Source organism: Odontomachus brunneus, unplaced genomic scaffold (assembly GCF_010583005.1).
Source record: "Odontomachus brunneus isolate Ranch 3 - 2012 unplaced genomic scaffold, Obru_v1 Obru_scaffold_025, whole genome shotgun sequence".
Taxonomy (NCBI): Eukaryota; Metazoa; Arthropoda; class Insecta; order Hymenoptera; family Formicidae; genus Odontomachus; species Odontomachus brunneus.
The window spans coordinates 413393-439120 of NW_022639475.1; the positions used below are offsets into that span (position 1 = coordinate 413393).

Here is a 25728-nt window from a genome sequence, read left to right on the forward strand (position 1 = left end):
CCCCCCCCCTCCGATGAGTCGTCGAGAGTCGTCGACAAGTTCAAGTTCAGCGCGCGGGGGGAAGTGGGAGGAGGGGGAGGCGGCGGCGAGGGGAACGGGAGGAATGGGAATGGCAGCGTCTCCTGCAGCTGCCAATTTTTTCGGGATGCAATTGTCGATTAATCGTCTGTCGCCGGCGCGAGTGCTCAAGTCGGCCGGCCGCGTATTATTTGCGCCCCACATACTCCTCCATTTTTGCGGCGAACGTAGCCCCGAGCGGCATGCGCCAGTGCCCCGAGCGCGGATCATAAATATGCGCAACCGTCGTTTCCTTTCCCGCGCGATATTAGCCGTGCCGGTCGCGAAAGGAAAGAGCAACCAGAACGCGACCGGCAATGGCGCGAGTAGCTTGCATATATCATCGGGCACCTTTATTTATTTTGCTCGCGCTTCATTATGCCGGCGCACGATTCGTTAATCGTGCTCGATAGTGCGCGTGCGAATGACCGGCGGGCGAGCTCAGCGAAGCAGAGTCTAATTTCGCGACGGTCGTCCGATCGTCCTTTCGGATCTGAAAGCTCGGAGGGTCGAAAGTTCCCCTCGCGTGGCCACGCGTGCGTTTCGAGCGCACGCTCTCGCGATATTACCGATATCGCCGCCACCTCGGATGAATATTAAGTGGATGCCATACTCGAAAACTTCATCAGCGAAATACTGACTTCGCTGCAATGTCTGCAATGTTATTGGTCGCACAGAATTACAAGTGCTTTGGAATTCAATGAAAGCGCGCGCATAAAAGAACTGGAGCGTTGCTCGAGAGGTGACGGAGATGATAACGAATTTCAAAATTGACATTTCTCGAGCTGTATGTCGGCATAGATTTTTTATCTGAAACAAAGATTCTGCGGCTTGTGTACTGGTCTGGAAACGGTCTGAACACGTTTTTCTTTCTGATGAAGTTAGAGAGAGGAGCGTGTCGAATAATATAAACGTGCCACTCTATTCACGAGCTCGCGCAGTAATTTGTTATGATCAGAATCGAAGTGATAATATATAGACGTCTGATGCCATAATTGCAGCGGAGGTTTCAATAGTATCAAGAATGTATTTTCTTATCTGTGAGATAAGATTATAATAAAGGGGACAATATTTAAGGAAGACCGGGGCTGTTTGTCTACAATGGCAATGTACATACAGCTATTTCAAATACTTTTCAAAGAGATAGAATATCTTTATCATTCCAACGAATACCTGGAAAAACCTTACGTAAGGGAAATTCCAGAGGCTTTTTTCAGAAATCTAAGTAGAATTTTTTCAGCTGTACTGAGAGAAAAATATATGATATTTGGAATTATAATGGTACAGTAAAAAGATTATAGTTAGGAATATCTTTGTTATAGTAAATGTCACCATAATGTTTGTAATACTTACAATATAAGCATAGTATAACTGATGTAAAACTTTTACCAAGAATTATAATTATTTGAAATAAAAAACATAGTAAGGTAGCAAATATTAAATGGTAAGAGAAATTAATTATTTCATATAGTCAATACAATTGGAATATTTGGAAAATATGGGTACATGTAATAATGTAATGTAACTATATTCCCAAAGCGTGCTTTACTATACACATAGAGTAATAAGATGGTGACTATAAATGTGTGTTCATTCTGCTATATCTTCGTGCTTAGATGAACTATAAATATATGTTTGAGGCCAAAACGAACTATAAAATATTGTGAGATTATAGTTGTTTCAACTATTTTTTTCTCTCAGTGTGCTCGTTGGAATGGTAGAGACATCTATCTTGGCACACTTGAGCAGTACTGTGGACACAAAGTTCCTCGTAGACACACTGAGAGACAAAAATGATTGACCTAACTAAAATTATAGTTATTTTTGGCTCCAACCATATTTTTTTACAATGTTCCAATATAAAAATAGTAGTAGCAATATTCACATAAGGTTGTTATCACTAACATATAATAAAATTTCATAAAAATGTGGTTTCCTGATCATAATTTATAATAATTATTTCGCTACGTGATTACAGTTACAAATATTAAATATTCTTTTCTTTCTCAGTGCGAACAGCTCCGGTCTCTTCTATACTTTGTATTATCACTCCGGCTCTTGTCAAAACTCATAGATACGCAAGTAGTTTGCAATTGGGACTAGTCAATACATTTCTCCAACTTTATCAGTAAAATATGCTCAAGCCGTCTTGCGAACGAGAGTGTGTCTCGAATATGTCGCGAACGTGTTTGCATGAAAAACCCAAGAAAATGCTACAAATAAAAAATTTCCTCAAATTTTTCCTATAACACCGGGTATACGTCGCCATTTCATGACACTCACGCTTTTACTCTGTATAGGAGTAAATTTCGCAATTCCATACAACCAGCTGCATTACGTCGGTATTACGTCCAGCAACCCCTCGAGCATTTTCCACAACGCGCACAGCGTAGCAGACAGCTGCGACGACGATGCCCGCGATGCATCCGCCGAGCCGCGCTGCGCAGACTCCGCGATCTAAAATACTCCCGCCGATCAATATCCATAAAACTCGTGTTTCTGGCGTTAAGTGCACGACGAAATGGCCCGCCGTCGTGTTACTCAACGTTAAATTGCAACGTATCCCGTCGTTCCTCGCGCTAATATCGTGCAAAGTCTTCGCGAGAACGTGACGCAACGATGCCCACGATGGTCGAGAATGGAGAGATAATTACCAGCAACGCGATAGTCCGACAGTCACGGAGTGGCGAACTGAAGAAGAATTCGCCGCGAGTCGAATTTCGCGCGGCGAGACACGTCTCGTTAATCGCCAAACGGACGTAATTTATCGTCCAGCTGACTATCGTGCGCGAATCGCTCGCCGACCGTAGAAAATACCGTCGACGAAAATAACAGTAAGGTCGCACACGCGGTGATAAAATTTAATCGCGCGTAACTGCCGCTTATCGCACGCACTTCTCTCTCTCTCTTTCTCTCTCCTTCTCTTTTCCTTCATTCTCTTCACTCCTTCTCTCGCCGAGGCGCCGCGATGAATCGCAGGTTCAACAGTCAATGTGCAAACGATAGCGCATCACGAGCGAGATATTTCACATGAACTCTTTCCCTCTCTCTTTCTTTCTCCCTTACGGGCGCAATCGCCGCCGACATCTTTCAGGTCAATAAACAGGTGCTCCATATGCGAGATTAACGAGCGTCGCGGCGGAAAACGACGCGGTTCAAAGGATATCCAGCCGGTCGCAGGAGTGATCGGTCAACCCTTCGAGCCTTCGTCTTCCATCGAGGGCATTCGAGACGCTCCGTTGAAGATGCAATCATGGGCGCCAGCGGAATTCCTCCCGTGGACCGCACGAGGAGCTCACCGAGGATGCTCCCCGCTCTCGCGGCGTCCATGAACGCAACGGGTATTCGTATTGTGCGACAAATCGATGAGTCATCCCGCCTCGAGCGCGCGGTGCGTCGCTCTGCTCTGTGACGTGTGCAGAAGAAATCGTGAGGATGATTTCCGACGCCTCCAAGGCGAAGCACGGCAAACGGCAGGTGGGTATCGGCGCGGAGATGCGAGCGACATCGTTTCTAAAAGAACGAAATTGATCTGGTCGACCGTGTCGTTCGTATCGACGTATCGCTCTTCGCGTAACAAACGCCAAACGGGTCTTTGGACTCCAGACACGATCCGCGAAGCGTGCGTTATATTCAACGAGTGTCGCATGATCACCGAGGAGAGACTTCGCGACAAATTTACCCGCGCGCTTGTCCTAAGTACTCGTCGATTTTCTCCGTGCAATTTGCACGCGATACGTGCAGCCTCATCGATTCGTCGCGTCGGGCGTCTCGAGGTCGACCTCGAAAACGATTCCCGTCATTTCGGTGCTCATTGCACCTGCGCATATCCTTGGCTCGTAGCTGCGGCCTTGACACCGAACGGATTCGCGAATCGTCGATGTTTAGCATCGTTGTTTGTCGCCGGGCAGGAATCAACATTGATGTGGAAACGCAGATAAACATTGATCTCGACGCGTGCGCGCACGTGACTCGAGAGAGAGAGAGAGAGAGAGACGGAAAGAGAGGAGGTCCCCGAGAAAGAGAAAGGCCCTCAGGGAGAGCTCATATCTCAGCAGAAAACAGAAAAGACAGAAGCCACTGAGAGAGTAACTCGAGCCAGTAGAGAAGCAGAAACTGTCGATTATTAACTAGCGCGAGTTTTGATTGGCCTCTACACTAAGATGTCAATTTCCCCTTATTCTGAAGTTTCTTTTGTCGACAAAAGTGCTCCTAAGTGCGGCTGAAGGTCAAACAGAAAACTCATAGCCCGAGAGAGGGAGAGAAGAGAGAGGGAGAAAGAGGAAAAAAAGAGAGAGAAAGGTACTTTTATCGATAGAAGATTTACCCTGAAGCATGTTGTGGTCAGCGTCGTCGTCCGCGTGGAAGCGGACGCCGCCGATGGAGGAGGACAGCAGACTCATCTCGTCGACGTTAGTCGGCGCCGTGCGCTGGTCCCCGGAAGTCGAGCGGTACCGACGGGTCCACGAGGGGCCGCCTGGCCCGTGCGCACGCGGCGCTATTGGCGCGCGCTCGCTACACGGCCCCGGCGGAGCCAATCGCGATGCGCGCGCTTGCGGCGCGGCACGAGCGGAACCGAGCGGGCCTCACGAACCTCGAGAGTCTCGCGAGAGGCCGCCAGCCATGGGCCGCGGCCGATCGCGGAACGTCACTTTCTCCCGATTCCACCTGCCAGCCGAGTTCCCCGAGAACGTCGGCTACTCGTGCCGGACCAGGCGGCCGCGAACTCCGTCGGCTCGACTGCGCGCCGATTTGCCTCTTCAGGACCGGTCCCTCGCTCCTGCGCGCACTGCCAGCCACCGGCCGATGGCGACGGCGACGTCGGTGACGACGTTTGACAGCTCGCGGATACGCGGCCACTCCGCTGCGTTGTCGCTCCGGCTGACTACTACTACCTCGTCCGAGCGGCTACAGCGAGCGTCCGCGTGAAACACAACGGCGCATGACGCGCGACGGCCGACGAGTAGCGATCAATAACAGCCACTGCCACCGCCGCCGCCGCCGCCGCCGCCGCCGCTGCCAACGCCGCCGCTGCCATCGCCGCCGCGGCGTCTGCGCTATCGAGTCCACCGCCTCGCCTCGCCTCGCGCAAGGTGCCACAAGGTGCACAGCTCGTCGATTGTTGCATCGCCGCGGTGTCATTCGTGACATCGATGATCAATAACCGATCGCCGTCAATTTCCACGTGCGTGAATCCGCTCGTCCTCGCGCACGCACCTGTTTCGAGCCCGAGGCAGAGGATGATCGCCGTTCTCGAGGAAATGTCGTGCAAAGGAATCATGACGATGCGAACGTCCTAAGGTAGGGTGGACCGAATCGGATGAAAATGAGGCAGACGTCGTTTTTCCTTCCTCGAACAAGCTGTTTGCCGTAGGTGACTGGCGTGATAAAACAGTCGCCTATCGATTCCGTAACTTTCAATAGCAGTGTCGTTGTGCAGGTGTAATACACGGTAATACAGGAAGACTGCGCAACGACAACGTAATGACAACGACGTGTCGTTATAAAGCCCGATCTACAATAGATGGAGTAAGGAATAGGAGTAGGAGTAAGACAAAATAAAAATAATTTATTTCGCTTAGGGCTGATCTACAACAAAGTTTGCCAGTCTATATCACATGGAGTAAGCCTGAATTAAGTAGTAAAAGCTGTAGTAAGGAGCTGGCGTAAAGGAGTAAGCGAAATAAATTATTTCCATTTCGTCTTACTCTTACTCCTACTCCTTACTCAATCTATTGTAGATTGGGCCTAAGAGTTACGGAATCAGTAGGCTGCTGTAAAAATGTGAAAACTAAGGGCAATTGCCTCGAAGCTTATTTTGATCCGACTAGCCTCGGTCTATCCCAGCAGAGGACGTCTCAGGCCAAGTTCCACGACATCCGTTTAATTTTAACTACCGGTTAAGTCCCAATAATTGGTTAATTCTGATTAGATCTTCTTAATATCAAATAGGATTGGTTAAGTCCAATAGAATAATCAGTTAAGTTAACTGGATGTCGTGGAACTGGATCTTAAAGACACCTAAGGGACGTCCTGCTTGTTCAGACGTCTCTTACACTGAGAGAAAAAAATAGTTGGAATAACTATAATCCCACTATATTTTATAGTTCGTTTTGGCCTCAAACATATATTTATAGTTCATCTAAACATGAAGATATAGTAGAATGAACACAGATTTATAGTCACCATCTTATTACTCTATATATATGGTAAAGCACCTTTTGGGAATATAGTTACATGTACCTATATTTGCCAAATATTCCAATTGTATTGACTATATAAAATAGTTAATTTCTCTTACCATTCAATATTTGCCACCTTACCATATTTTTTATTTCAAATAATTATAATTCTTGGTAAAAATTTTACACGGGTCAGTTATACTATACTTATATTGTAAATATTACAAATATTATGGTAAAATTTACTATAAAAACTATATTCCTAACTATAATATTTTTACTATGCCATTATAGTTCCAAATATCATACATTTTTCTCTCAGTGTAGACGTCTTTGAGACGCTTTTTAGGAACTTCTGTTGGCCGAGAATAATTCGTGGAAGTAATGCAGGCGGAATAAAATGTAGGTGAACTAGATGAGAGCGTTACGTATCGGCTTGCATATCGTCCCGTTACGACAGCCCGCATAATTAACGACGATATGCAATCTCTCCTCGTGTACTGCGACGTGTACAGTCTCATTCGCATCGAGCGAGCACCGTTTATATAGTCTCCAAATTATTTGCTCCAAGAGGATCTGGCTGTGTCAGAATGCGCGGGCGTAAACGCGCCGCGTCCGGGGAAAGTCCGGTTATCATTGTTTACCCGTATTTCACACGACACATAACGAACATCACGCATACATCATCATGCGTGTTGTATAATTTATGTAGGCTTTTGGTCTCGTCACTCTCCCGCGCTATACGTCGCATTACGTAATGAGACATCGCGGCCGCTACCAGCCGCGATACGATACGATACGAAATTACTAAGTAGAAATGAAAATGACCCAATCCGACGGCAACTTACTCGATAAATTACGGCAAACTACTCGGTAATTTCGGAAAGCTGGTATAGTAATTAAAAAAAAATCACGAAAATAAGAAAATTTTAGTATAAAACTCAAAAGGAGCACTTGGTTTTTATATAAAATTGATTTCTTCCATCTTATCATCTATTAAATTCTTCTTGATATGACGATTGATTATTAGTTTGTCGATTATTTCAGTTAAAAATAATTGTAATCGATTAATAGCCAACATTAGCCACGTAGAAACTGCGAACTTTCAATTTTGCACGAAGAATATGTTGTAGTAAAAATTACAACAACATCTTTGCAATCTTGGACTGTGCAAAATTATGAATGAAATAAAAATAAAAATATATAGGACAAAGTGTAAGTCTCATATACATTCGAGCTAATTGCAAAATGTATAATCTACAAAACTTCATTTTCTGTAACACTTTCAGAGGGTTCGCTTCAGAAGCAGCGAATGAAAGAGAGTGCTAAAAAAAACTCTCGTATCTATTTTATTTAAATTTTCTTGTCTTAATAGCGATGTTATTGAAACTAATACTCGACTAATGTATGTTGCAAAGTAAAATGACGTAAGATAAATCTAAGATAATGTATTAGTTCGCATAATAGCGCTATTGAATCAAGAAAATTTACTGCAACTATAGCGCTGTCGATCAATTCTATTAATGCAGCATTTTTACTTCCGTGTATTGGAGCGTGTCCAGAATAACTTAACGAATCGGCTTCTCATCGTGGCGTCGACTGCCGTTCGCATTTCATTATGCGCCAACACCGGTGCTGTACTTTGCGCATGCATTCATGCGCGAACGCATACGCCTGCGTGTCCATTTCGACCGGGTAATACACGGAGTAATTCACCTGTCCCGTTATGCTAAACGGGACAAACGTCTCTTGTCACAGCAGCGAATACGCCGCATCCCGGCGCGCCTAATTCCGCTAAATATTTTCGCCGTCAGCCTCATTGAGGCTCGTTAATTTCCGCGCTTCTCGTACATCTCGCGAACATGCTGTTCGATTCTGCAGGATTACTATGTCAACACTTCGGAGACTGAGGACATAAATTAATGTCCCTGTGCGAACAACGCGCCTGCCGACTCCTGAAAGTGTTGACAATCAACTACACTGACAAGTAAACCTACCCGAAAGATACATTCCGATTTCTTTTTAATTTGGCATAAATGTAGAAGTACAAAAAATACATTTAGGTCATATTTTTCCATTTTGGCCTACTTTAAGTTTCACGAGCAGTTTATAGCTTTTTAATGTTCTCACTCCTATCATGAACAAGTGCAACAACAAATGCATAAGAAATAAAGTTGAATACAAGATATAAGCATTTTTGGTTTGCTGATTATGAATATGAAGTCAAATGTGTGAAATTATTTGTATTAATAATAAAATGTTTAAACAAAACATGTAAAAAGTTATTAAGTATGAAAAAATTATTTATACAAATAATTTCTCGGCTTGATTGAGATTCGAATCATTTTTAACTAATTTAACACAGATTTGAAACATTTCGGTTGAAATACTGGCTAAAGAAATTTAGAATGGTTCGTATCTCAGCTATGCCGATTTTGTTAAAATTATTTAACTATATCTTATATTCAATTTTATTTCTTATGCATTTTTGTTGCACTTGTTGATGATAGGAGCGAGAACATTTAAAAGCTATAAACTGCCCGTGAAACTCAAAAATTAAATTAAAATTTTGACAAAATCGGCATAACTGAGACACGAATCATTCTAAATTTCTTTAGCTGCGATTCCAACCAAAATATTTTAAATCTGTGCTAAATTAGTCAAATACGGTTCAAATCTCGACCAAACCGAGAGAGAGAAAGAGAGAGAGAGAGAGAGAAATCCGGCAATTTTAATTAAAATTTTAACAAAATCGGTATAGCTGACTAACTATTCTAAATTTCTTTAGCCGAGATTCTGGCCGACATATTTCAAGTCTGTGCTAAATTAGTCAAAAATGGTTTGAATCTCGCCAAATTGAGAAATTATTTGTATAAATAATTTTTTTTCAACTTTTTATGTTTTGTTTCAATATTTTATTATTTATACAAATAATTTTACACATTTAACTTCATATCCATAATCAGCAAATCAAAAACGCCTATATCTTGTATTCAATTTTATTATACATTTTTGTTGCACTTGATGATAGGAGTGAAAACATTAAAAAGCTATAAGTTACCCGTGAAACTTAAAGTGGACCAAAATGAAAAAATATGACCAAAATATTTTTTATACATTTATTATTTTAAACAAAAGAGTTCAAAGATTTTAATAAATATGTTTTTAATACCCATCGAATAAATGTCTTTTATTTTTTAGATATTTTTTTCTCTCAAAAGTAGGGTTCGTCGTTCACACGCAAATGCCTCGGGGCTTTTTGGCAATTCGCACGTATCGCCGCCAGTGAAATGGCGAGCAAGCAAGATTTTTCCTCGCGCGATTCCTTCCTGCATGCATTTTAAGATCGGCTTTCCAACGCGATAAGGAACGTTGTCGCGGCAGATAGACAGGTGGATAGGTATAATTTTACACGTTACATGTTTAACGGTACACACGCGCGGTTGTAGCCGAACCTGCTTGCAAGAGAAAAGAAGGGAAAAATAATAGATAAGCCGAGTATCGTGGGTTATCAGATGATTAACTGCGTGGCCTATAAATAATTAGCGATAGTTTTCTCGCGTGCGCGATGCGTGCGCGCGAAACTCGTCGCGATTCTTGAACGCTATCCGAAACGTCATCCGACACATCGGGCGGTTTAATTAATTGTTCCTCCATGAGAACCGGTTCCGATCCACCGCACGAGGATCGAGACTTCACGCTACATAATCGTACATTTATACCGCGACCCGTTAAAAATTGCGGTGTCACACAGTGTATCGCGAGGCATCGTTAAAGGTGTCAAACTTAAAGAGACAAATGTCGACGAGCCGTTTCAAGAGACGCGCACGGCATGCTTTTCCCTTCATTCGCAATCCCATCGCGAAACTGTCGTCGAGAACGAACGACGTACACAATTTGCAAATCGAAGAAATCGGAGAACGCTCAATCAGCGACGATAATAGCCGCGTATAACGAGCGCGCAGCTGCAAGCGAGATTTCTTATTTGCCAGTCCAACGTGCGCGTCGTTATTAAGTCGTTATGTAATTATCGTCACCGGTCGTTAATCATGTATTAAGCCGATCCGATTCGAGCGGTTACGACCAGGAGATGCGACGTGTTTAGAAGACGCTTGAGGAATAGCTGATGTTACTGCCGATCAGCGAAATATCACACTGACGCATTACACGGATCATAAGTCTGGAGAAGTATAGCGTGAGTAACTTTTATTTATACCGAAAGCTTTAAGCTGCCTCTTTATTTCATCATCCGCTGAAATGGGTACCACTGCTTTTTTGTGAGACATTACTTGACTCATGTACTGCTTGATTGAGTGAAGATCGCGCTCTCCAGTAAACACCGATCAAAAGTGGCATTACATCGGTGTTACACGGAGAGAATATTGTCGTTTCTTTTTATGTGAAATGTGTCTTTTCAATGTTACTATGCTTTTAATGATACCAGACATAGACGACTATCAGTAAGGCTTTTCTAAGAAACATAAATTTCGCTCAAACTGAAAAAAAAAATATCTAGGAAACATTTATTAAGAGAAATATTTAGTCAATGTGTAATAATGTGTGTGTATGTGACATATTTACTTCAATTTAAATTATTCTATTTAAGTAGAATATATACAGTTGCTTTCATGAAAAACTAAGATTTTAGGAAAATGTATATTTTCTTGTCTAAAAAATACTTTGTATATATCAGTATAAATAAATAAATCTCACTAGTACTCGCCGAATAAATATCTTTCATTTTTTCTCTCAGCGTAGCAATTTGCTTAATAGTATGTTTCAATTCCTAAAATACAAGCAGCATCTATGAAATGCATTGACAGAGTCAATTACTGCAGGACGTCAAACTATCGCTCTCAGTTAGGAAATTCTGTAATAATTTTTTCTATAAAATTCTCTCTGTGCGTACGTAACGGTTACATCGCCGCGTGGGGAATCATAACACTGACGTAACATTACTGTTAGTTGGTATTTGCTGAATCATCTATCTTAGTCCACCTCAATCCTACCATAGATTATCACTGCTTTTCTAGGATTAAAACTTTCAGTATAAGTTACTCACGTTGCCTTTCTAGGCTTAATTATACGGATCTGAAATGAAGTTCGCAGGAAGATCGGTGAAACGAACGAGCGCAAATTTTTTATTACCGGTCGCTACATCGTTCAGATGCACGAGCGACAGAGAACGTTTCTCTCTCTCTCTCTCTCTCTCTCTCTCTCTCTCTCTCTCTCTCTCTCTTTTACGCGCGTGCTGGACGCAGCTTCCCAGTTGCGAAAACACGCTGCCGATTTTTTCCGAGATGATCCCACTTGGCGCATCAACGAAAGGAGAAAGGCGAATTCTTCTAATTACAGTCAGCCTCGGTAGGATGATCCGTAATTGGCATGGTCACCCAGCCGTCACTGCACATCGCCTATACTATCGCGCGTCGAAAGTCCAAATTGTTATCCTAGCCTAATTTCACCGCGTACGAGAGAGATGGAGATAGAAATAGATAAATAGATAGAAAGAGAGAAAGAAAGAGAGAGAGAGAGAGAGAGAGATTGCGAATATTTTTTCTCTTCCAGTCGCAGCTGTTTTCAATCGTTCGATAAGGGTTATCTGACGAGTTTGTTGCATTTTCTATCGCTAGCGGTGGGATAAATGACTTGTAACCGATATTTACTGGCTCGTGTTTCTACTAAAGAGGCGTGATTACCGGTCTTACGGACTTATCTCTAATGCAGCGTTACGAAAAGAGAGTCTGGACTCGTTGGAGCCTCCAAATTCGAGCTTACCGCGGCAATTACGCGCGAGCCGTCTCGAGATATTATTGTATTTTTCTTGCGCTCGATGAATCATATTAATGACATGTAATCAGTCGCGATGGACAACGAGCTACGCTTCTTGCCGGCGCGAATCGCACGGGGAATACTCCACTTTCACGATTCTGCCGAGATTCCTCGCCTAGATGATCTCCCCTCATCCTCCTGCTTCTCTTTCAGGCTCGAAGAACGGACGCAGACGTGACTTCGTCTTCGCGAAGATACGTATCACTTCCCGTTATTAGCGGAAATTACTATTCTGGCCTAATACCGTCGTGCCGAGATCGCTTCTTCCCGATCCGCGCGTTCTCTCGGGAACGTCGGCGAACGAGCGGAATCGCGAGGCGAAACAAGCGCGCGCGATTGCAGTTACATCGGCGAGAACGCGATCTGTCTGTCTCGCGAAATTACGCGGCGCTCTTCTACCGATTAAGGAAGATTCAACGTACTTACACGGAGAAAATTGTGTGGCAAAAATTACGTTAAAATTATATTTCCCCTCGTAAAGAGAAGGAGAAAAAGAAAAAGAAAAAGAAAAAGGATAAAGTGAAAAGGGGTAAAGGAAAGAATAAAGAGAGAGGAGAATTTAATGTGATATAGATATAGAAAGTATGGAAGAATGGAAAGGATGAAAGAATGGAGGATGTGTGGAAGGTGTGAGGTAGTTGTTTAATGTAAACCAAGTCCCCTTCTTGGCTATTTAATGTATATAGCTGAATGGTAAATAAATTATATATATTTCCCCTCGTAATGTCTTTTGTGAAGCTGGACCCTACAGAAATCGCGGTACTGATTACTATAGAAACAGCAAATTTGACGATCTGGTATATAATAAAAAAAACATTCAAATAATTACAATAATTTTGCAGTAAAAAGTCCAACGTACATAACGTTTTTAAGCAAATATATAGTTTCGATTATTATCCCTCATGTGATCCAACATTGCGAAGATATTGCAATTTTTACTTACAATATTTTCCCCATGTAATAAAAATTACGTTGAAATAGTATTTCGTTTTATAAAGTTTTTCATAAAGCTGAACTATTCTGACATTGTGCTGTATATATTGTTATAGAAATAACAAGTTCTACGATCTACCAAGTATAATATGACACAAAACGTTCAAGCAATTGCAATAATTTCATAATAAAAGTGTGTAACGTTTTTTGTTCAAACAAATAAATATACAGTAATTCAATAGAAAAATGCGAGAATTATAAAAAAAAAGAGAGAAGAAAACACTTTTCTATTAAATACGAGATACGTCGATCAATAGTCCAAGTGTTCGCGATCTCGACGAGCGCCCGATAAGAGTCCGAGAAAACTCGGAAAGGAGAATGTGTGTCGGAACTGCGCGTTTCCATTTCGTTCGCGACCGCGGCGATATCGCAGGTTGTTCGCCGTATAAGTGAATTATTATCGGCACGTCGATTGCCGGCGAGAGTCGCGGAAAAGTCAGCCCCTTCCGTTTCTGCGGTTAGAAAACGATCACGGCGATTTCACGCAGCGGCGCGACCGCCACCGCCGCCTCCACCAACACCGAAGACGCGATCTAATCCGATCTGTTCCGCCACAGCCACTACGGCCACGTGAGTGAGGATCGCAAACCGCGAGTGAGCTTTTACCCGCTCATCTCACCTGACGACCTCTCTCGTGACTGAGATCTCGCCATCTCTTTAGAGGCGAGTCTCTTTTTCCTCCAAAGGCAATGTTGCGAGAAGATCGCGCGGCCACTTCTAATTCGCTCGCCGGTGAAAAGCGCGTTTCCATTTCGCCGTTATCGCGATCTGATCGCCGCCTGCTGACACGTGCGCGGCTGTATGTCGCTTTGTCGACTGTCCTTTTCCGACCGGTAGGCAAGAAGCTATCTGACGATCTGTCTGCGCGCAGCAGTACACTGAGAAATATGCTGAGAGAGAAGAACGTTTGATGTATGTAATAATGTATGGAACGTGATGAATAATATGTCAATGAGGTAATATATAAAAATGTGTACACACTGAAAGAAAAATATAGTTGCATTTGGCGTCAACTATACGCTTTTGTAATTTTAACCACAAAAATAGTTAGAAGAACCATTGTTTTAGTAAGTGTTGTTAGAAAGATGGTTCTTCTAATTATTTTTCTGGTTAACATTACAAAAAAATATAGATGCTGAAATAGTATTGATGCCGAAAGCAACTATATTTTTCTCTCGGTGCAGCAATATATATTTCTCTAAATAGAAAAAATATTGTAGTAAAATTACGTTCAAATTCTTCCAATTTGTTTTGCGCAAAGCTGGATTATGTTAAAATTGTAGTGTGAACTATTGTAGTAAATTTGACTACTTCTCTGCCTTATATGATATAAAAAACATTCAAGTAATTACAATAATTTTGTAGTAGAAATAACTATAATTTTAGCCAGCCAGTCATTTTTTCTCTCAGTGACTCGCAGCAGTACCGAACATTTTCGTTGAATGCCGCTAGGAAACCCCGAATTCTGTCCATTTCGTTCAAGATCGGCGATCAGTACTACGATGTTTCTGATATTTCACGCATTAACGATCCGCGGAACGCAATTCGCAGAGGACTGGTCGATTAGAAAGTATCAAACGCGAAGGCACGCGGATTTCAATGAATTTATGTAAAAACGCGACGCCGCAACATCGCTGGTTGTACGTTAGTAAACAAGACCTGAATATATATTGAGAAAAAATATCTAAAAATTAACAAATATTTATTATGTAGCTACTAATAACATATTTACTTAAATCAAAATTATGTTTATTTAATCTTTCTATTTAAATTTTGAATATGAATATTTGGTTTAACTAGTAATTTTATTTTTTTAGTTCTACGCCATCAAATACCATATTCTACGAAATTTTCACAAATAAATAAAGAGAAATAAATTTGGAACAAATTGACTAAACTATGCGTGCATAGTTAAAAGCTTTTAATAATATGAGTTACGTTTGCATCGGAATCAACTGCGTACTTAAATCGCGTGAGAGAGAAGTAAAGATAATTTCTGTCTTACCATTTCTAAATATAAGCATTTAATAAATGTCGATGCTTTATTGCAAATACGATTCTGAGTGGCATGTGATTTTGAATCGCAGGTGCGATTTTGCGATAAAGGTCCAATTGCGTACCGCAATTGCGATTCAAGAAAAGGAAATCGCAATGCTTGCAATATACCGCAAAATCGCACATCCCTATCTGAATGTCGCTGTCGCTCCACCTGTCGGTTATGCGACTCGATAAATCGGGGATTCAGCGTCGGACAAACCGGCGAGTCATTTGGATTCCGTCCGCGGCCGGTGCAGAGGATAGCAAGTCTTCGTCGCGGCGGCAAGGATACCCCGCGGGCTCCAAGCGGGACAATTTGTCGAGCGACAAGGAGCAAAGGCGGTAGTAGCGGCGCGACGCGATGGGAAGTCGAAATCGCCGGCAAGAATGTTCACTTTCGCGCGCGATAGTGCAGCGAAAATGGGAATTGTCGATGCGGGAAGATCTCGGCGCTAATAACAGGCGGCTTTACGTAATATCGCAGCGGCATAGTTTTCGCGAGGGAAGAAAGTACGAGCCGCGCTCGTGTCCACGCCGAGCGGCGGCGTGTAAGGCGTTACGTTGGCTTACGCGCGCGTAATAAACAACATTTTCGACCGATATCCTCTATCCTCACCTCGCGCCAACTTTCAACGCGCCTTCCTCCGTGGCGTCTCTCGTCCGCGCCGCGGAAAGAAAAGGGAAATCCTTTCCCGTCGCACGCGAAATTTCGCGCGACACGGTGTCTCGCGATCTCCATTAATCGAAGTTGGATCGATCAGAGTTGTGCGAGACGCAGACAGCACGAGCGCGCATCTCTGCCGTGTCTCTTCGTGTCTATGCTGTCTATACGTTTTTCTCTCTTTCTATTTTCTTCTTCCGAGTATACACACCTTTGCCTACATGTTTGTATACGTCTATGCTTGCGCGCGGACGAGTCCAAATTACGTACACTTGTTTGCAGAACGTTTTCAAAGCGTCTTATTCGACATACTTTGCAATGTAGTCGACGTGTAATGGGAAAATTCTTTTTAAGCAATTCTTGAAAGACAGTTTTTCATTGGACATGAGCGTCTTGAAATACGTTAAAAAAAAGTGTCAAAACCATTCCACAAATGAGTACACGGGGAAAGACTCGTTGTGAAAACAGAAAAATTCTTGCAGGTCTCTGCGCTGAGAAAGAATACTTCGCAATTTTTCTGTGGGACATATATTTCTACGAATAAACTTTATATCTCACGAGTCAGTTTTCAAGTATTTTTTTTCTCGTATGCGTATGCAGTCATGCATACATTATATTTCTTTCTCAGCGTATGTAGTCATGCATGCAGTCGTCCTTTCAAACAAGTTTTCGAATAGTCGAGTTTATGCTCAGACGAATATTAAAAAAAATAATAATAATATAATCTCTTTAGCGAAATTTTCTTATACATGACCTCAAAAGGACTTCTAAAAAAAAACCCCCAAAAATATACAGGAAATAGCATTGTAATCAGGGTCTTTTTCTTCCAAGTGTCGAAATAGTTTTCATTTAATCTCTCAGAAAAAAAGAAAAGTTCCTGGGCCCTTATTCTTGAAATAGTTACGTATACGTAAGTTTTACTGCGCAGCTATTTTATGGTATGATTAAACCTGCGCATGTACATACAAAAGGATTCTACTAAGAATTCTGTTTTTTGGGGCGAATGTTTACGGTCGCGGTAACAGAATGACAATATCGTTCCCCGTCACCGAGTTCTCGTCTAGTCCCTATTTAGTTGTGCGAACTGCCGTTCTTCTTCTTCCGCATATATTCAACGATACTCTCGTTGAATCAAAACGTCTCAGACCGGTGCGAGCGGTGTCGACGTCTCCCTTCGAGCAGACGAATGATCGCAAACGGAAGGAGCCCGCACGATCGTTCGAAATCTCGAGTCCTGTCGATCAGGACTCGCGGGGACATAACCTTCTCGCGCTTATCGCGAATACATGAAGACTCACCGGCGTATGTCCAGTAGTCGGTGTTGCACTGCCAGAGCACGGACCAGTCGTTCTCCAGGTCCCGGGAAGTCGCCATGGCCGTGAAGGATCCTCGTCCTCGCGCGGGTTCGCTCCTCTGTCGTGGCACCCGATGAGCGTGGACTTCCCAATTGCCGCGCGCTCCAGCCGTCGTCGCGAGGGAGTCCTCGCGGGATCCTCGCGGCACCCCCCTGTTCCGCGCCTGTCTCCGCGTCGATCTCCCGGCGTTAGTCGCCGGCGTGTACTTCCGCCGATTTCGCACGAGAGATCGCGCGACGATCTACGACGGTAGCGTGCGGTATCGCGCGCGGCTGTCTAACGCGCTCTGCGAGAATGTCCACGTAATCGCGCGGAAATGCGTGCGGCGGGCATTATCGGCGGGAATATACCGCTGGGGGCGACGCGCGAAAGGACACCGGTCCGTTGAGGCACGCGGGCGTCAAAGTAACACACCGTAGCGCTCACCTCACCCGGCCCCGCGTCCCACGCGAGAGCCGCGATCGGCTCCCGTTCCACCACCGCGCGGCCGGTCGCGCGCTTCTCCGTCGCTCGCGCGTCCTCTCTGTCTGTCACGTCGCGTCGTTACGCGGGACGCGACTTCGCGCTGTTTATTTTCATCGCAAGTAACGACTCACCGCTCGCCGCCGGCCTCGCGCGCCCATCGTGTGTAAACTCGCGCGGCTGCTCGCGACCGTTAACGTACGCCCTGGCGCCATTGCTCGACTACGCGTCTGAAGTTCGCCACTCTCGAGTCGGACCGTGAGATACGCTATCGAGAATCTGTGACGTCATGAACGACACTTTAACCTCTCGCTCTGTTATTCTGTCGTTGCGTGAAATAACAAATAATTCGGGTGACATCGACATGAGCGTATCTGGACCGAGCGAAGGAAAGGTCTGATTAGAGGTAAGCTTTGCGTCTCACGAAGAAATGTGTACCGTTGGAAACATTTTTCAATCTGAATATATTATGTGTATTGGCCATATTGCGATAGGTTAGGAACAGAATAAAAGCAATAGTAATAATAAAAAAGGAGATATATATATATATACACATGATGACGGATATTTTTAGCATACAACAAACGTAAGCTGAATGGCAGTGAATCGAGTCGAATAATCCCCGAAGTACCGTAAATTTCCCCTTATCGCCGATTGATATTACCTCCCTTGCAATTTTACAGTACATACTCAGTCCAAATATTGTTATGTCGACGATAACAATTTTTTTCCGAAACACCTCATACAGCTTTGAGTCGTGATAGTGGCTAGCTCCGTGCTTAACAATTGGTTGCGTCGCATTTTTTCTCGCGATGATTGGTCAGCATGAACTTTAAATTTCGATAACATCATCGATCTTGAAGTGAGGCTCGATTATAATCAATAGTTATGACCGACCAATGAGCGGAAAGCCCCACCTTGGTCGAGAGTGCGCTTTCTACTTCCTTCTTAAATGACCAATTACTGTGTCAATATAACAAATTTCTTTCACTTCTTTCTTCTTTTACGATAATGTGTAGAAACGACGTATGTAAAATTTGTCATTATTACTAATATTATTCATTTATATCTGTAAATTGTATAGTATTAAAATTGTAAAGACATGGAACATTGTATTCGTTATAAAATAGTTTTCGACTAATATATCATTTCTTGTACATTTACGGACTAAATATGACTGACTTCTTCACACGTTTCTCACAACTCTCTATTACATTCCACACAATTCTGTCCGTTGCGTATCCAGGTTTCAGATATCATTCTGTGTGACGAAAGGACACGTTGATGTGATCAAGATGAAAAAGTTCATCTTCACAAAGACGAAGACTATTTATTTATTACTACAAACTGAAACACGAAGCAATCGAGTACTCTTTAAAAAATGTAAGAACGTTATTATCCGACGTAAGCACTCCTCATAAATAAGTTTCGCTTAGCTTACACGTTAGATCACTTACACGCTAGCTTAAATGCTACTTTTGTACATTACACGTTTGTACACATAGTAGTGTGTTGTAAACTTCGTCTAGAGATGTCTCTTATAAAAATGCGCGCGAAATGCAATAGAAAGCAGTCTTCCATGTAAAATACCAATATACACGTAAATATATGTGTCTACATTAATGATATAAATAAGAATGATGAGAATGTCGATAGCTTTCGCGACAAGACCAGAAAAGTTAAAGTATAAAATGAGCGAAACGAGTACCGGTACACCACTTTTTGCTATCGACGCGCTGTCACAGATACTCCTCTTCTTGTTGAGTGGCGCTGTCTTAAACTGAATACCATTGATATGTGGGAGAAATGATGGAGAGTACAAATACTTTTCTTCACTCGTTCGTAGAGATGTACATGATTAAATGTTGATTATAATGCAAGGAAATCCATTCCGATCGGGAACTTTCACGGCGTGAGGCGGACCTCTTCCATGGCTGAAATTAGGTTGTCCAATCCGAATAGAAAGCCCTCCTCGTGGTTACCTTCCTCCCAAGGACGCCTGTGCGTAAGCCTCCGTCCGTCGGGCACTACGCGCGTTTTCGCGAAATCGATCAGCCAAACACCGACCTTCTCGCTGTCGTAAATCATGAATATGCTACTGCCAATTACCTGAAGGACAAAATAGCGCACGTGATAACGCATGATCAAAACAAGCTCTAAAAAACCGAATAAACATTCGAGCAAAATCAAATAAACATTCAAGCGACTTGTATAAGATTCGGCGTACCTCGTGGGTTTCGAAATACTCTGACTCCTCGACTTTGGTCCGCAGACTCCTGAGACGCGCGAGGATCTTTCTGCGCGTATCCTCGCGCCTACCGAGGAACTGCCTGATGGTGTCGAGCACCTCCGAATGCGACTTGACCTTCTTGAGATCGGTGATCGGCGGCGCGCCCGGCAGCTTCATCGCCTCGATGCGAAAACCGTGGCTGCAGGTCGAACTTTGCTGCTCGCGGAATTGCATGTACCGTAACTTGGTTACGGCGCGCTGCTCGTGCTCCAGTTGGGCCGGCGCGTCCGGATCGACGGCTATCATCTTCTGATAGAGATCCGGCCTGGCGGTGGTCTTGGATACTTCGGACTCGAGGAAGGTCCGTGTGCCCATCTTGATGTCCATCACGTGGGGATCGTTGAAGCCGAACAGCAGATCCTGCAGCTCGATGAACGTGTCGCCCTTGTACTCGACCTCCCGGTAATATCTGCAATAGAGCGACACAATGCGATAGCACACCTTGTTCACACATAATTTGCACCATTTTATCAATTTTTATTTATAAATCTGTCAAGTACCTCGGAATACAGTCTCGCAGTGCTTCGTCCTTGCTTAGGGTCTCGTAAACAACGCGCTCTGTGTTTTCAGTGCCGCCCGTTCTCCTCTTCCAAACCGTACCGGGTCCCGCAGGAGCGAAACCGTCGGGATGTCCCGACAACTGGAACCAAGACTTCAATCGGTTCTTTAGGAGAACGTCACTGGCTGGCGCCGTCAAGTCCAAAGCGTTCTGCAACATCACCACATCAGCCATCGTCGACGGGGGTCTTTTTTAGGAGAGAGCGAGTACAAGACCAAGACGCGATTGTACGTACCAATGCAAGGAACTTTAACGAAAGGTCCTCGTCCGGCATCGTTGTGTCTGACAAGACCAAGGGGAATTGTTCCATTTTTCGCATGGTGGCCGGGTCATTCGGCAATTTGGTGAACGAGTTGGACGATCTGGAGCCGGTGCTGTTGGACCGGCTGTTGTGGGAGCCCATTGACGTGCTCCGTCGCCATTGACGAAAGGCACTACTGTAAGTGCTGCTACTGCTGCCGCTGCTACCGCTGCTGGTGGACCCATCCTTCTGGCGACGGTGCTCCTTGTTGCCCGTCGAGTCATGATTGCTCAAGCGCGTTTGCTCCTTGCTCGAGGGCTGCAACCAGAGAAGTCTACTAAGAATTTAATCCAACCGGGATAGTGCGTCTCGTTAGGCCGCGTCGCCTCGAAATTTCAGTCATCCGGAACCGGGAATCGATACGAACGGATCGCAAACCGTGACGGGCACGACGGTGTTTCTCACTTCGCTCGTGAGAAGATAGTCAAAGATCGTCAAAGAGGAGTCTTGGGTTGGTGTAAAAGGTTCGCCGAATCAAATGTAGCACGTCCAATTTCGGAGGAGGGAGATGCATGATTTTTACGAATAAAATCAGCACTAACTCGATATTTTTCAGACATCCAACGAGAAAATTCTATCTTCTTTTGAATACACGAACTTTCCGCGAGAATTCAGTAGAAAATTGGCGTGTCCTGTATGTGCGCCAACCTATTACTTTCTCGCGCGAAGGCTGTTTATTATTATTCGCGCGTCGTTATCGCTTCTCAACGCAGACGCTCGATTTCGCGATACGCCGTTCATTTTAATCTCACCGGCAAGGTCCGCGTTATTCGGCCGTGATTTCGGCCTCCGTCCATTATCGGCCATACATCGGCGCAGTGGTGGCTCGTGTTTCCTGTCGCGTGCGAATGCACGCACTCGGTTGTAAAAAATGGCTAAAATGCGAGCCAACAAATTGTGAGGACGCCGTCCCCGACGCAAAACTGACGAACGTGAACTTGTCTGTGGATCTCATTGCGACCGAACGGAGGAAAAAGGAGATGAAAAAAAGACAACAAAAATATAGAGAAAAACGCTCGTTTAACCACGAGTAGAACGCGGAAAGAACTCGAAGCACGATCGTTTCGTAAATAAGCGGATCGCGTTTCATGCCGCCGATTGACGTCAGTACTTTTATTCAAGTTGCACCGTGTCGCCGCAGGGCCGATTTATAGCCGCGGTACGCGACCGCCGCGGGGCTATTGAAATGCCGAGGTTTTTGTATCGATAACGAGATAACGACGCGTTATTTACGCTCGCTAATTAGACAAGTCCGCGCGCGCGGGGAAGTTCAACGTCTCCCGGCGGAATTACAGTGCGCGAAATCACGCTAACTGTGAATCGCAATTCAAAAGGAAACAAAAAAAGGAAGAATAATCTCCGTTGCGATGCGGTTTCTCTCGTTCTCTCTCGGCTTCCACCGCGAAGCGAAGCGGTGAAACGCGGTAAGCACGCGACAGTTGAAAAGTTAATGGGAGAAAAGCGCGATTAGAGATGTATAAAGCACGCGAATGTATACCTGTGAGTAGCTAAAATTACACGCCTACGTTTCAGAAAGACAAACAAGTGTTAAATGAATGTTAATTGTGCGGATTGAGCGTAACAGCGTTGCGTCATGTACGTACGTGCGTGTAAGTGCGATTGCGGACGCGTGATAAGTGGTCTCACCCGTTAAGTTTTGGCGTCGTTACGCGAACGCGCGACAACACACGGCCTATCCATTCATCCATGCATGCCTCTGGGCGAATGCTTAAAATTTCTCGGTGTCGAGGCGGCGCGGTACAGGTGGACCGAGTCATGCGACACAAGTCGCGGCAGATCTCGCGCGGAAGCGCGCGCGCGCGCGCTCGCTCGCAGCCGATGTGTTCCCCTGATTTCTCTCGGATTCGCCGGTATTTCCCTCTTTCTTCTTCTTTCAGCGGTCCGAGTATCCCAACGAAATACTCGCCGGTGTGAGTGAAATGAAACTCGCGCAAGCGGCACGCCGCGGCTCGGTAACAAGTGTATCCGCGCTTAAAACTGTGTCACCGTGCGCCTCGAGCGATCTCGCAGTCGCGTATCGCTCCGCGAAATCATAAGGCATCGCTGCGCGAGGTTTCGTTGAAACTAGGTTGCGCGTTTAACCCTTTCAGCCCCGGCGAGACATATGACGTGTGTCCCGTCGCTCGCAAAATTGCCCGTCTTCTCCTTCTCTCGAATCTTCAGGGAAAGAGAGAGAGGGGAAGAGAGAGAGAGAGAGAGAATTGTGTGCATGTGTTGGCAAATGTATAATTTTGTAGTCTCATTTAATTGATGGAATGACACCACGCTTGGGGCTTGGAAGAAGTAATCTGAATCCTAATGGGTATTTATCGGCAGCAATGGTTTGTCAATAGCGCTTCTTTTAGTCCTGTTCCTCCACGACGAAAACAAATCCGCGCCACGCGGATGCTTATTAATGCGCTCGGGACATCTTCGATGGTGACTGCATAACCGGCGAGAAGCGCGGCGTAACAGGAAAATCTCTCATTATGTTTTACACGTATCCTGTATCAAGGTCCCTACCACATCGTCGCGATTAGTTACTTCGCGAGAATGTTACGTCTACCATTTCACGATCGTGGTTGCATCCGCCTTTCGCGATGAATCGTTAAGGCGAGGCGAGACAAATGCCGGGAAGGACACGAGGCAAGATCCGAGATCTTGAATAAGCGCGAGAAAAAGTTGGAAAGTCTCGAAAGAACGATGAGATACGTCACTGCTCGAACGACCTCCTGTTGCACCGGTCTGTATCGAGTTTCTCTCTCTCTCTCTTTCTCACTCACTCATTCACTCTCTCTCGCTCGCTCGCGTCGTGAAAATTATTTTACAATGCATTGCAAGACACGTGTGTTACGTGAAAAGAATTCAGCCGTTAATTTGTCGACCACGCGCGCGCAATTATGGTTATCGCATCGATACGTATCGACATTTTTGTTCGAGACTGCCTACATTCGTAGGAGTCTGTTCCTCTGTGCATCTGTTGTATTCTCTACCTCCAATATCTCTCCGCCGCGATTTCTTTCGTCACATCCTCTCACGGAGCCGACAGAAATTTGCGAGCAGACATCCGTCTCGTTTCGAGTGTACGGAGACGGTGTAGCGTAACGCACGCAGCTGAGGAGAACGGATCTACGATAGATGCACGTTCTGCGAACGAGATGGAATCATGGACGCGTAGCAGTGCTAAGTGGGGTGCGTGTACAGCGGGTCAATGATCTTCCGTTGGAAACCGGGTGGTTGAATTATCCGAATGGCGGCACATGGCACACTTGAGCCTTGACTTCTTTTCATTCATCAACCGCGGACACCAAGGTGCTCCAAGTCACGGCAATTGATTTATGAAAACGTCCACCCTGGAGAAAAGGGTGGATTTCGCATCGGCGCAAGGCGCTTTTCCGCACAGAAATCGTTAACGATATACTCGAGCGACGCCGTCGGTTGTACGAATTTAAAATAAATACATACAGCTGCGTAGATATGTGTGCGTATGTGTGTATATATGCGTGCATGCAGTTGTGTGCACGCGTGTCCGTGAGTTTCGTTTACATTAATCACATATTTCGCATTCCATTTCGCCGGTATTTGCCGCGAGTGTCAGCGTTTTACCTCGAATTAATACGTATTAATTTTTCGCCCGAGACGCGCGGCAAAAGCATCTTTATTTCTCTCGCATTTCTTCCCGGGCGCCTTTTCGCTCCCCTTTTCCCGACCGTACGCCGGGAAAGAGACGGGGAAGAGGGGAGGTAGGAAATGCCGCTTTCCACGCGTTGACGCAGGCGGCCGAGAAGGAAAGGCGAGAGAAACGGGCACAGAGCGAATCCTGCGTGCGTGCGTGCGTACGTGCGTGCGCTCGACAGCACACGCTGTCCGGTGGGCGCGTACCTTGTTGAAGCGAGTCTGCAGAAGTCGCTCATACTGGTCGACCGCACGCAGGCAGAACCTCGTGGTGAACGCTTCCATTCGTGCTGGCAGAGGCGCGTGACACACGCTGCTTGACATCATTCATCCGTTTGTAGCGAGCACAATGTCGACGCTGCTGCACATGCACGCGCGATACTTCGGCGGTGAGAGAGCCGGCACTCCTCGCGCACGTAGACGTACGGAGAGTCGCAGATGGACAGATGGACGGACGGGACGCGGCGCGGCGCGACGTACTCGGAGAGGATCGTCCACTACAGTGCGTCGAACCTAACCTCCTTCGTCGAACGAGCCGACCGGCGCAGGGGCCGCAGGGTTGACGAATGTCGCGCGGGGCGCCGCGCAGTCCGCGACTACCCTGCCACCGCTGACGCGAGGCACGCGCCGATTGGTCGAGCTACGTTCTTCGCTCTCTCTCGCGCTCACGCCGCATTCTTCTCGCCCCGTGCTTCAGTCGTTCCTTCTCACTTCCGTTAAGCGCTGTCGCCTCCGCTCTCGCGCGCCGTCCGAGCTATCCTTCCGCTCACCTCGCCGTACTTCCCGTGTCTCCGTTCCCTTTGCGCGTCCTCATATCCCTCTTTCTCGCTCTCCCTCTCTCTCTCTCTCTCTCTCTTTCTCTCGCTCGCTCGCTCACTCGCTCACTCACTCACTCGTGCTATGTCACCTCCTCCTTCTCCTCCTCCTCCTCCTTCCACGCCGACGTCGCCCGTTCGCCCGAACGCTTCTGCGTGCAACTTCACTGCTATGCGCGCCGTGCAACGAGACGACACTCCGCGTCGCGTCGTAACGTCACCGCGCGATGCGTTCGTGTATACCGAGAGATACTGAGCGACAAGAGAACGCGAATGTAGTTTTATCGGTGCGTTCTCCCTCCCCCGAGCGCGCGCGGGTCTACCGCCGCCCGAGCACATCGGGTACGCAACGGAGCGTAAGTCGTTGGCAATTTGCGGTTAGGAGGAGGCTGCGGGATAAATAAATCGGGCCCCCTTTTTCGCGCGCTCGACCGTGAGTGTGCGCCGTTCGTCTTTAGGTTAGACCAAGTATGCGCGTATTTTTCATATTCGGAACAGAATAACGGCTC

At 45.4% G+C, this 25728-nt stretch overlaps 2 protein-coding genes across 7 annotated transcripts in view; both read right to left on the minus strand.

The window, feature by feature from the left end:
• The window catches only part of LOC116842543 (cerebellar degeneration-related protein 2), a 54986-nt gene extending 37186 nt beyond the window's left edge, over positions 1 to 17800 (minus strand). The window contains exon 1 of one of the 2 annotated variants that reach the window (XM_032811909.1): positions 17061 to 17800. In XM_032811909.1, coding sequence (XP_032667800.1) covers positions 17061 to 17136 — 76 coding nt within the window. In that variant the 5' untranslated portion in view covers positions 17137 to 17800. Of the gene's footprint in view, positions 1 to 4384; positions 5022 to 17060 lie in introns of those variants that run through there. The other variant, XM_032811910.1, reaches the window with a different exon arrangement.
• Positions 17801 to 18098: 298 nt separating this feature from the next.
• Positions 18099 to 25573, minus strand: LOC116842544 (inositol-trisphosphate 3-kinase homolog). 5 transcript variants are annotated; one of them, XM_032811911.1, is made up of 5 exons: positions 25298 to 25573; positions 20664 to 20987; positions 20370 to 20578; positions 19807 to 20278; positions 18099 to 19688 (listed from the first exon to the last, which is right to left on the minus strand). In XM_032811911.1, the coding sequence occupies exons 1-5, from the start codon at positions 25556 to 25558 to the stop codon at positions 19485 to 19487; spliced, it is 1470 nt and encodes a 489-aa protein (XP_032667802.1). In that variant the 5' UTR covers positions 25559 to 25573; the 3' UTR covers positions 18099 to 19484. The 5 variants fall into 5 exon arrangements, with proteins under 5 accessions (XP_032667802.1, XP_032667803.1, XP_032667804.1 ...); XM_032811912.1 differs by having other exon boundaries at positions 24612 to 25427; XM_032811913.1 differs by having other exon boundaries at positions 20664 to 21003; positions 24612 to 25427.
• Positions 25574 to 25728: the final 155 nt, after the last annotated feature.

What these genes read in the sequence shown, in the direction of transcription:
- LOC116842544 (XM_032811911.1), bottom strand. Translation starts at nt 25,558, where the DNA reads ATGTGCTCGGGCGGCGGTAGACCCGCGCGCGCTCGGGGGAGGGAGAAC. An exon ending in GAGGAGGTGACATAGCACGA is followed by an intron (nt 20,988 to 25,297) that starts GTGAGTGAGTGA and finishes CTCTGGTTGCAG; the next exon opens with CCCTCGAGCAAGGAGCAAAC. An exon ending in CTGCGAGACTGTATTCCGAG is followed by an intron (nt 20,279 to 20,369) that starts GTACTTGACAGA and finishes GCTCTATTGCAG; the next exon opens with ATATTACCGGGAGGTCGAGT.